At 35.6% G+C, this 12,695-nt stretch overlaps 1 protein-coding gene across 1 annotated transcript; it reads right to left on the reverse strand.

The window, feature by feature from the left end:
* Positions 1-1,206: 1,206 nt before the first annotated feature.
* LOC144977385 (programmed cell death protein 5-like) lies at positions 1,207-10,546 on the reverse strand. Its single transcript, XM_078922544.1, has 5 exons — positions 10,366-10,546; positions 7,405-7,516; positions 4,411-4,505; positions 3,122-3,193; positions 1,207-2,450 (listed from the first exon to the last, which is right to left on the reverse strand). The coding sequence occupies exons 1-5, from the start codon at positions 10,426-10,428 to the stop codon at positions 2,400-2,402; spliced, it is 393 nt and encodes a 130-aa protein (XP_078778670.1). The 5' UTR covers positions 10,429-10,546; the 3' UTR covers positions 1,207-2,399.
* Positions 10,547-12,695: the final 2,149 nt, after the last annotated feature.

The following is a 12,695-nucleotide window of genomic DNA, read 5'->3' on the forward strand; positions in this document are numbered from 1 at the left end:
AAGGCAAATTGGAAAACAGCTATGGAGGGACAGAAGACACAATAGGCGCCTCTCTGCCCATGATGGGAGGTCGGAAACCCCAACCAGTGTCTCAGATTCGATAATGATGATGATTCTCATTCCTACAATCCTTTTTTTTTCTTTTTTTTTTTTTGGAAGCTCTCCACTATTACTAAATCAAAATATTAACCTTCTATTTTCTCAAAACTAAATTCCTGTGACTTAGGTCATTGTAGCACAAGGCTCTCTGCAATTCTTATCTTCCCATCACGTCTTACACACTAATACTGACAAATGGGCAGAAAAACAAACAACAAACCCAACAAAAATGCTTTGATTTTAAAGCAATCACTTTTGAAATACTGGTTCTATACGTCACATATAAATTCACCACGTATGTTTTGTTTTTGTTTTCAAGGGTTTTACGGCGCTTGCAACACATTTAGGTCATATCAGTGCCAGTAAAAAGGAAGAAAATGAATAGTAAAAAGTTCTAGAATTACAATTAAAGCACCCAAGAAAAGGTAAGACAAAGGGGAACTGGGAACAAATAGGGATCAGATGTAGATTCCAAGAGCATACGACCAATATACTTAGTTTGAGATCACCTATAAGTATAAGTCTCATCCGGACACAAGCACAAAATCCAACAGAGAGGAATACACTCAAATGCTTACATTATACACTAAAAATAACAAATATAATAATACATAACAGTGAGATAATTTACAAGGAAAAAAATATCATCTCCCAAAACAATAACTATGCATTTGACTGTTTCCCACCCAGCCAAGACTCCAACCAGGGCCAGGACAAAATCAAGTAACCTCATTTCAAGACAAAGACAGAAAGCATGTTGGAAAACTGATATAAGGGGATAGAAGACACAGTATGGACCTCCCTGCCCGCTATGGGAGGTCAGGATCTCCACCCAGATTTCACCACATAAACAAATGACAAAAACACACAACATACACTATCTCTCCAACTTTTCAAAATGGCCCATATTTAGCAATGTTTGATTTGAAACTAATCAGACATAGAAGAAAAAAAAATAAATTAATAAATAAATAAATTTAAAAAAACAAAACATATATAACTGAAGTCATTTTAGCAATAAGCGCTCTTCAATTCAATTCTTCGCATCACCTCTTACACATCAATACTGATATACAGACGGAAAAAACAAAAAAAACAAGAGCAAAATCAAAAAAGCTATCACTTTATATATAGTGGCACTATATATATATATAAATTCAAATAAAGTCAACAAAAGACATACACACACTCTCACTCTCTCGAACTTTTTAAAATGGCCCATACTTAGCCATGTTTGAAACCAATCAGACATAGAATAACAAAGAAAAAAGATAAAAAAGCACATATACGATTCTTTAAAGCAATTGCTTTAAATAATTTTTTTTTTTTTTAATGGCTTTCCATGTCTTACATTTCTACACTCAACTCAAGAAATGAAGTGAGTAGGAAAGTGCCAGAAGACAACAGAGAATAAAAACTTGGAGGCGGCGATGGATAGCTCATATAGTAGAGTCACAATCTCCCCAGCCAGGCGGAGTTGTCCCACCAATAAGGTCATAGGTTCAAGCCCCCATCGCTGCTGCGAAGTTTTTATTCTCTATTGTCTTCTGGCACTTTCCTACTCACTTCGTTTCTTGTTATTATCCACATAAGTGCCTGCTCCACTCACTTTTCTGAATTACATTCAAATCAATAGGATCTGTGTCTTTCCGGATCTGAAATAAAAGTAGGAGGATAATGGGACTGAACTATTAGAACAAATACGCACATCTGCCTTCTAATACGAAGATCTCTCATAGAACTACAAATTTTTGTCTCTCATACTGACAATTATGGTCCAGAGAGGTGGGTTGACTTTATCCAATATCATTTGAACATAGATATGGAACAGAAAATTCGGGATCCATGAAAATTTTGATTTAACCCCAAATTTTTGTCTCTCATACTGACAATTATGGTCCAGAGAGGTGGGTTGACTTTATCCAATATCATTTGAACATAGATATGGAACAGAAAATTTGGGATCCATCAAAGGTCTGATTACCCCCCCCCCCCCGCCACACACATACATTTTTTTTCTTCAATTTTTTTTTGGGTAAAATACAAGACACAGAAATCTCAAAAACGTGTAAATCTCAAACAAAATGGCCCAGTCTATACTTGTTCGAGATTTCAGTGCTGCTCTGGGTATGCAATGAGATGGAGAGGAGAAGGAGAGGGGGGATAGGAAGAAAAAAACAATTCAATTACAATTTAATGTAAAAAAAAAACAAAAAACAATTTCCTATTCTAGGCAAATTGCACTTAAAATCATAACTAAGGTTTGTTCAACAGATTCACACAGGTTATTCCAAACACAACTAGAAGTCATCGTCAGAGTCGGAATCCAAGGCCGCTCTACGTCTGTCAAACTGGAATGGAGAGAAAGGGTCAAAAGGGGGATAACTCCATTAATTCATGAATAATAAAAAAAACAACTAACCATTCATTGGTTAAATACCTTTGTTGTGTAAAAGAGGAGAGTTCTAATATCTTTTTAAAAGACTGGTTATAAAATTTAATGATTACTCAAAATAAAATTTTTAAAACCTTTTTATATTTTTGATAAGAGAGAGAGAGAGAGAGAGAGAGAGAGAGAGAGAGAGAGAGAGAGAGAGAGAGAGAGAGAGTAGAGAGAGAGAGAGAGAGAGAGAGAGAGAGAGAGAGAGAGAGAGAGAGAGAGAGAGAGAGAGAGAGAGAGAGAGAGAGAGAGAGAGAGAGAGAGAATGGGCCCCAAGCAGTAAGTGGCTGCTATATAGGGGGGATAGGAATTCAAATCAATTATCAGACCTCCCAACCAACAACAATCAGTAGACTATTTATTTTTCCTATTTAACCCCGAACAAAATCAAACAATATTTTTTTTTTTTTGGAGCTTTTATTTGGTGCAATATCCACTAAAAGTGCTCAAAGCGCATGTCAGGAGATATTACAATTTTCTTTTTTCCAACAGAGAAAACGCTGTTAATGGCCAGGTACTCATTTTACACCTGAGTACGGTGAGAGAATGTGAGTAAAGAGCTTTTTCCAATACACAACTTACTTTTACTTTGGTTGTTTTCTGTGTTGAGCTGCTGACTTGTTCCAATAATCCTATCAAAGCCTTTTCACTCAACTGAAATACAATATGGATATATATATAAACAGAAAATAATATAACACTTAAAAAAGAGAAATACAACACTGAACTTTCGCTCAAACCGCTTTGTTGTTGTTTTTTGTTTGAGTTACGCCTCAACACATTAAGGTAATCAGCGCCATAAGGAAAATGATAGAATAAGTCTAAATACAATAAGCACCAATAAGGCAGACAAGGATTGGTTCAAGGGAACAGATTTCAAAGCCACTATCAGTGACTTAATGGATCACCTAAAATCCATCAACACAACACAGTCCCCACAAGAGAATACACTCAAATTACATCATATATACATAAAAAAATATCAGTGCATACAGAGATATTAAGGAAAATCCTCCAACAACAACATGACTTTCCCAGTCAGGCCAGACAAACCATAATCATCAAGACAAAGACAAAGCTGTGAAACAGACTAGATAGAGAAAGTTACCTCTGCCACAGGAGTCAGATCCACCAGAAACCTTCTTCCAACAAAAACTAATAAAGACATAAACCTTACTAATTCAGATAGACAAGGATTCAGATAGAAAGTAGAAGTCTGACTCACGATTCTTCTTATTGTAATGTCTATAATTGCTATGGTGATACCAATGGAATATGAAGAATGTGATTTTGAAATATTAACTCTCTCGAGTTCACCTTCACTGAAAATCAAAGAAATTTGTTCGATTTTCCATGCATATGTATTCGAGAGAGTAAAGGAGAAGTTAACCTAAAACCTGGGTTCCCACAACTTCAGAAAAAAAACAAAAAACTTCCAGACCTTTTCTAGACCCGAATCATGACCAAAAAAAGGATCTATCTAGGTCCCTTTGCACGTGAAGTGAGTGCTTTACAGACTGAACTATTGGGACCCCATCCCACGAATGGTTAGGCTTAACACATTTAAGATAAGATAAGAAAAGATATGCTTTATTGATCCTTGTATGGAAATTATAATTCTGTATCACAACACAATTAGGTAATATATAAAAGAAATATCAAATGATAATAAATTAAATAAAAATTGGGAAAGAATATTAAAAGTCTTAAAAAGTACAGTGGAACAACAAGCGGAATTATTATGGTGACTATGTGTCGATGATACTTATAATAAAATTCTTGTCCAATATAAATAAATAATCAAATGATTATGAAGATACTTTATAAACTGGTAAAGGTTATATGATATTATACTAAAAAATACTATTTACCTTTTGTCCCTGCAACTGTCCAGTCTTGGCCATCTGAATGAGGTAGCTCTCTACCATCTTCGCTTTCTCCGGCTTAGCAAGGGCTATTGTGTTTACTGGTAAATGAAAACAAGACAAGATAAGATTACTTTATTGATCTTTTGTGTAAATTATAATTTAGCATCACAACAGTATAAAATACAAAGACTATTCTATATAGTCTTGTCCTGTACTGTGGAATGGGGTGACGAAGGACAGTTGGGATGACTAAGGCCAGCCCTCAAGGTGCCCTTCTCCTTCAGATTAATTTTTTATTTATTATTATGCCCTTCCGCCACGACATCATAAGGTATCGTCGCCAAGGCATTCCACGAAGGAATATACATAATTCATCAAACAAGATGTCTGATGTCAACAGGAATCACCCGGAGTGAGCAAATTGTAATATACTGCCCAAGGAAAAAAAACGAAAGTGCCTGAAGCGGGGCTCGAACCCGGGACCTTCTGGGTTACAGTGCAATGGATCCTTCAGATTAAAAATTATTAAACAAACATGGTAAAATGTTCTTCATTTGATAGATTTCACCCTTCCCCAAACTTAAAAGAAAAATAACATCGGATAGGTTATTTCAATGTCAAGATATATCTGATCAAAAAAAATAAAATAATTGAGATTTTATATAGCGCAATATCCACTAAATGTGCTCAAAGCGCTTTACAAGGGGTCCCTGACCAACAGCAACACGCAACATGAAGAACGAAACATGATGCCTGTTAGGCTATATTACAATTTTTTTCGGACAAAGACAACGCTGTTAATGGCCAGGTACTCATTTTACACCAGAGTACGGTGAGAGAATGTGAGTAAAGAGCCTTTTCCAAGGACTCAACTGTGCACTGAGCGAGATTCAAACCCAGAACCTTCTGATCCGAAAGCGAGTGTCATACCACTAGACCACATAGCTGCATAAGATATATCTGGTCTTTCGACTCCTTTTTAAAAAATCCATATATCTCGACACTGATAAAAACTCTATATATCTCGATACTGATAAAAAAACAGAGAGAGTAAGAGATTGCATGAGTAAATGTTATGGAGAAATGGTTATCTAGTGTTGATGTTTTGTTACATTTACTGAGATATAAGTATAATAATTTAACTCGCTGACTGCCCAAGTTTTCAGAATACTCTTCAACAGTCGTAACATCACTTCCTTCCTAATGACGCATGGTAACTTAGTAACACTGGCTCTAAACTATTGGAACAATGGCGGATGCCCGTATGAAATATTTCTCCGGCGAGCATAAAGGGTATCCAGAGGAAAAAAAACACATACATTTGATCATGTTTTGACTTTTACACATTCTGATCACAAGGCATATGAAAAGTTCTAGCCAGCATGAAAAATAAAAAGTAATGATTTTCTTTGTTTAGAACCAAGATGGCCGCCGTTGCCGGGCGGCGTGACATCAGACTATTGAATCGTATTGCAAAGCCGCTAACTGCTGAGGATTATACATGTTTTTAAAAAATTCACCAGGTTCACAATTTTTATAATAATAAAACTGTTTAAAAAGCAAACAAGCCTGCTTATGTTGTTCTTTCAAATGATACCATTTGTATTGTTGCATTTTAACTCTGGATTGCACAGTAATATTTTGAAAAGGATGCAATTTTATGCCCCGCTCCCCAACCAAAAAAAACAACAAAAGAATTGGAGTTAACACTGCCTAGGACCTCTGTTCTAACTAAAAACTGGAAAAATTAATGTTCTTATAACAGAACACAATGACCAACATAATCAGAATAATAACTAAAACAAAAACAAGTAGTTTCATAATGTTTTTCACTCAAGAATTACAAATAATTGATTTTGTTTCTCCATTAAGCTGGAAAACTAAATCAAAAAAATACCAGGTTATCTATTACTTTGACCAGCTAGAAATATGCCAAGATTAAAAAGTACCCCATCATGTTTGATATGAAATAAAAGAATTTAAAAAAAAAACCTACCTCGCCGTTATACTACCATGGTCGATACAGTTAGGTCAGAAGTAGAAAAAATTAGTTAAGTATGAAACCCAGGGGGTTCGACCATGGCAGTCAAAGGTCAAAAATAATTTTAACGCACATGTATCGGCTTGACTTTGTGAGTCAGTGAGTTAAAATGCAGGAGAAAGATCATAAAGATCTAATATCCATCATTATATTATTATTTCTCATTTGCCATTACTCCTGTGTACTCTTGAGTAATATGCAAAATATTTCCGACAATAAAGACATTTTCTAACTGAATTGAACTGAATCAAGGGTCAAAACGCGCAAGTTACAATTTTCCTTGATGATTGCTCACAATGCAAAGAACATCTGATGAAGTTGATTACACAAAAAACAGAAGTGTGGTAGTCCTTCAGAGCCATGAATAAAAAAAAATATTAAAGAAAAAAAAAATTAATTAAAAAAAAATAATTCCCTTCGTTCATCCCATAGGGGAAATTTGTCTTGAGGGTCTATTCCAAGGGAAGACTGGAATAACCCAGGCATCAGCCGCAGTGCAGTGCCGAAACTTGAGCTAGGACGAGGTGACTTGCTCAAGGCCACACAGCGTAGTGGCGGGGGATCAAACTCTGTACCTTTTGGTACGAAGCAAAGACCGTACCGCTGAGCCCATGGAGCCCGAGTTTTTTCCCAGTTTCTATAGCCTGAAACTGAGAATAGCAATTCTTTGCTACCCTTTTGTATAGGACGTTAGTTTATCGCAAAAATCCAATCTGTCAGATCTAACAGACCGAGCTACCTAATCACTGCTGGATGAACAATAGGGATTAGAAAAAGATCTTAACTTTACTCGGGATCAATCTCAGTCCCTTTGAGTGTGAAGCGAGTGCTTTATCAACTGAGCTATCAGGACTCCCCCCCCAACCCATCACACACAAACACACACACACCAATAACACTATAACAGGCCCAATTTTAAAAGTATAAAAAAAAGACGTGTTGTTCTCCCAACTTACATCTCGTTCTGGCCCCCTGATCCAAGTACTGACCGAGTATGACATTCTTCATCTCCTCTTCCCTTGCTTGTTGTTCTGCTTGGGCTTTCATCCTCTCCTCTCCTCCACCACCCTACAGAGTAAATCAAATGCATGTCAGTCAGCAGTTTTAACAGAACCAGAACAAGTGGTAAAAAAACCCCCACAAAAACTTGAGCATTTATATAGCTCAATATCCATTAAACGTACTCAAAGTGCTTTACAATGGATCCCCAGCAAACAGCAACACGTAACAATTAGTTCTGACAAAGACACAGACTTGCCAAATTGAAAACTTCAAATTTAGTAATTTTAATGTCAATTTTTAGTAATTTGAAAAGGAAATTCGTAATTTCTGAAATTATGTATGAACAACAATATTATCATTATTATTATAGTAGTAGTAGTAGTAGTAGTAGTAGTAGTAATAGTAGTAGTAGTAGTAGCAGTAGTAGTAGTAGTAGTAGTTCTTCTTCTTCAAATCATTATTATTATTATATTATTTTTATTATCATTTAAGTATTACTAAGAATGAAAAATTCGTAATTTTCTATAAAATTTCGTATTTGGCCATGAAATTTGTCTAAAATTCGTAAAATTACGAAAAATTCATAAGATTAGGTATGTATGAAGACAACACTTCATGGTCAGGTACTCATTTCCACCTGAGTGTATGGTGACAGAATGTGAGTAAAGAAACCTTTTCCAAGGAATCAACTATGCGCTAGTCAGAGCAAGATTTGAACCTTGGATCTTCCGATCCGAAGGCAAGTGTCATAACACTAGACCACATAGCTGACATATTACTACATTGCGATAACTATGAAAAAATTATTCCAGTTTTAAAAACGGAAATAATGTGCTAAAATTAAAGCCTTGTCTCGAATGAGTAAACTTCTTTTTGAATTTTGAAAATCCATCCATAGCGATACCTTCCGCAATTCCCCGAGGTAGCTTCACTCTATATTGTGATTTTTTTTAACAGTGGATCTTTTGACAGACGTTTATTTTTATTCAATTAGTCAATTTTTAGTAGCATTTTAAAAGCTGTAGAACAAACTTGGATTGGTAAAAGTTTAAAATGTCCTTATGTTACCATTGTTTTGGATGTCCACCACCATTTTGTCGAAATATTGAGAGGTAATGCAAAGCAGTCTTTTTTTTTTTTTCTTCAGAGACCCGGGGTTTTTTTTTTTGGGGGGGGGGGGGGGGGGGGGGTTCTTAGGGTTAGTTATATAGAGGTCGTAGTGAAGGTCCTAGGGTGTTTGTTTGTCCTATTAGGATTAGTAAAAGGTACGAGGTTTTATAATAATAATAACAGAAGAAGAAGAAGAAGAAGAAGAAGAAGAAGAAGAAGAAGAAGAAGAAGAAGAAGAAGAAGAAGAAGAAGAAGAAGAAGAAGATTTTATAAATATAAACTTAAACATAGAAGACAAACTGATTCAAATAAAAGTTAAAAAACAAACAGAAATAATTTAAAAAAACAGATGTTGAAAAAAAGGTTAACTTCATTGGGGATTTGAACCCATGGCCTTCCAGTTCAGAGTCAAACAGTTTAACCACTACGTCCCAGATCCACTTGACTTGTGGAGATAATTAATCATGTCTACTTAGAAGATTAAAAAATTGGAATGCTACTTTTATTTTGTTATTTTGAATGTCAGTTGCATTTTATAAGAAGAAAAAACCAAGACATACGGATGTTTGTTATGTTAGGAGTTGCTCTGCTAGAGCAATATCTATCAATATGTTAGGTGTGTCTCTCAATTAGTGTGATATCTAGTCACTTCGATTTATTTTAATTTATTGACAAGTAACACTATCAACAAGTTATCAATTGGAAGCCCAGTTAGAGATTTAAAAGAAAAGTTAATATCCTTTATAAGGAACAAAAGCCAAAGTAACTGTGTGGTCTAAAGGAAAACCCTTTCCAACAACTTTTCACGATGTCCAAATAAAATCAGGACAAGATTTTTCTGATAGTTTAAGACGGGCAACAATCCTCTACAGTCACTCCGATATGGCCTTTTCTTCCACCAGTTCCACTCTCTGCCCACAGCCCGCACTGTGTTTTCGCAGACGCCATGGGAGACTATTCAGACTAGAGGCCAAATTGACACTTCGAAAAAAGAAAATGCAATGTGAAACGTCCAATATATTGTTACTTATATTTTGCATTTAAGGAACACTTGGTCCATTTTATTTTAAAGTAAGCCATATCACTACAAATATTAATATTATTACTGTTACTAATTTGACAAATGACCAATAAGGGAGGCCTTCCGAAAGCTCCTACATCCCCAGTATTCTTGGTTTTTTAAAATGTTCTAGTAGGGGGTTTGGGAGGGGGGAAACTTTTTTTTTTCAAACCCCCTACTAGAACAAGAATACTGGGGATGTGGGGGCTTTTAAAAGGCCTCCCAATAATAATAATATGAAAGTTGGCAGCTCAATCAATATCACCTCCCAATAATAATAATATGAAAGTTGGCAGCTCAATCAACATCAATCAAAATAGTCAAGGGACTATAAAGATAGGTGCCTCTGGCATTTATTTGTCACAAAATAATGTATGAAACACTAGAAATAAAAAAAAAATCCAATCTAATTCTAATTGTGGTGGGCACAGACAAATCAACAAAGAATAAGAAGTTCAAGATTCATCAAAGTCAAAGCATATCAAAAAGTAAGGTTGCTAGGTGGGGATTGGTTTGGATGGGGGGATCACTGTAAAAGTATTCAGAAAATGAAAATTTCAGGTTTGTGTATAATTCATGATAATGATAAGAAGTGGAGAAAAGGTCATGAAAATTGTGATATTATTTTGACTCATCGGAACTTGAGAGTTTGTGGGATCACACACTTTGTTGACTTCTGGCTCTGGCACTGGCACTTGTGTGATTTGTGCTCCTCACATGTATATTTTCCCTCTTGCCAGTTTACCTGTTGCTGCTGTAATTCAGCCATACGCCTGGCACGAATAGCAGCTAATTCATCGTCGGCCATTATCAATATAATGTATTAAGCGGCTCCAATTCCAGCCCTGCAACAGCAATAAGTTACAAATTGAGTATCTCAGCCTCTCAGGAATTGAAAATAGAAAGTAAGAAGTCAGGATACTACTTGTTACTGATGGGCACTGATCGATATCGGTATCTGGTACGGTCGATACTAAGGTTTATTTCTGATACAAAATATTGAAGGAGAAAAAAAAAAAAAACGGTGTGCTAACTTGCAAGTCTGATAATCCAAATTGTTATGCGCTTGGGTTTGTTATGGAAATACTCTAAAAACAACAGAAAAACAGTTCCATGACAATAATGTTAAATTAAATCAAGTCCATAATTGCGTTTGGTTATCAAAGTTCAAAGATCTTGGAGCATTCTTAGATTCGGAACTGTCGATGGACCATAAATAAAGACAATGATCCAATCATTGACGTCATTTGTCTCTTCGACAGATCCTTTCTGAAGATGTAACCAAGAAACTTGTCATTTCTCTTTTATTTTCAAAGCTGGATTACTGTAAGGAACTGTGTTTTCAGTCCATCAGTAGACTGAACCGAATACACAGCTGTGTATTCAGTCCACCGGAAAAGATTATAATTATACGGGCTAAACTGTTTAACCGAGAGCGAGAAGGCAAGGTGGTCGGCTGTTTTAGCACAGCGTAACTGTAACCGGGGTGGGATGAGTTAGGTGTTTGAGCTCCTTTCTAGGCATAATATTTTCTTTCTTTCTGCGAGAAAAGGGTCAAATTCAAGCATGTGTCTCAGTTTATCGTTGTCTGGAAAACACTGCCCCTCCCTACCTCACATAACTCCTAACGAAATATTTGACAACCCGACCTTTCCGTTCTTTCAATGACACCACCTGTTTGGCTACCCCACGTATTCGTACAAAGGCAGGTCCTTTTCTCATTTTGGTCCGTCTGTATGGATAACCATTCCATAGAGCATCCAGGAATCCGAATCAGTGTGTTCAAGAAAGCCTTAAAAACATTTCTTTTTTTTATGTCGTCATGTACTTTTTATATTGTCTTGTGTTGATGTAAAGCGCCTCACGGTTGAGGATACCGTGAGCTCTATAAGAGTTTACCATTATTATTATTATTATTATTATTATTATTATTATTATTATTATTATTATTATTATTATTATTATTATTATTATTATTATTATTATTATTATTATCATCATTATCATTATTATTATTATTATTATTATTATTATTATTATTATTATTATTATTATTATTATTATTATTATTATTATTATTATTATTATTATTACTTGCCTAGCATATTTTGGATAGTTTGCTAAAATTATTGAGCATGATAATCTCTGGAAATGCTCTGTGTAAACGTCCATATTTATACAGAAAAGTAAGTGGAGCAAGCACTTGTTGATAAAAACAATAGATGATATAAACTTTCGCGGCGATGCTGTTTGTGTATTGACTTCAAGAAGTCGAGAGAGGGATTAAAGTACGTTTGATAACTCTTTTTTCAGAAGTGGATAGCATCGATTGTAGAAGGGGGGGGGGCGTACTAGTCGGGTCCACCGTTCATCTCTCCATCACTGAGAAAATGTTTATTCTCTTCTAGCTGAAACTTCCTCGTGGAAGACTCTTCAGCTCAGCATTCACAATTGTTTTACCGGGAGCTATCCACGTTGTTCCACAGTCGTACAGTTGAGGGCAGAAACGAGTGAAGGTGGAAGTGCACTCGTGTTGTGGCAACATAAATTTGCAAGTTTTCCTCTTGTTCGGTTGGAGGTCCAGTAATGGCAACCTGACCTGGTTTTACTAGCCTTTACGTTGTAAAATACAGTTAGTCTAATCTCTCTCCTTTCCTTCAATGATTCCAAATAAAATGTCATTTTTAAGGCTTTATTTTAAGATTTTATTGAACCAATTTTAAAGCTCTTGTTGGATAGATTCTATTTCTTTAATTTCGGAAGAGTGATAGGGACCCCATACCGTACTGCAATACTCGAGTGTTGGTCTCACATTAGACCTAAGCTTAATAGCAATTCTCTTTTATGTTTTCTGTGCAGTCGAAGTCTCGATTGTCTTCTGGTACTTCATTATTTCATATCGTAATGCTTGCACTTTTTATGGCCTGCTGGAGTAAAGATAGAGCATTATAAAACGTACAGCTCTGAGCAAAACCGTGAAAATGTGTACACATATGATTATCATCAACCTAATAGTCGACGAAATTTAAACTCAAGTACCCATTATTCCCAATAGAACAGTAAAGTTTGCTGCCC

Source organism: Berghia stephanieae, chromosome 7, assembly GCF_034508935.2.
Source record: "Berghia stephanieae isolate SIO BIC M18660-M18661 chromosome 7, UCSD_Bste_1.3, whole genome shotgun sequence".
Lineage (NCBI taxonomy): Eukaryota > Metazoa > Mollusca > Gastropoda > Nudibranchia > Aeolidiidae > Berghia > Berghia stephanieae.

Bases quoted from the DNA above. Each gene is read 5' to 3' on its own strand.
- LOC144977385 (XM_078922544.1), bottom strand. From the start codon at position 10,428: ATGGCCGACGATGAATTAGCTGCTATTCGTGCCAGGCGTATGGCTGAA. The intron at 7,517-10,365 runs GTAAACTGGCAA...TTTACTCTGTAG, and splicing joins CTGAATTACAGCAGCAACAG to GGTGGTGGAGGAGAGGAGAG. The intron at 4,506-7,404 runs GTAAGTTGGGAG...TTCATTTACCAG, and splicing joins TCAGGGGGCCAGAACGAGAT to TAAACACAATAGCCCTTGCT.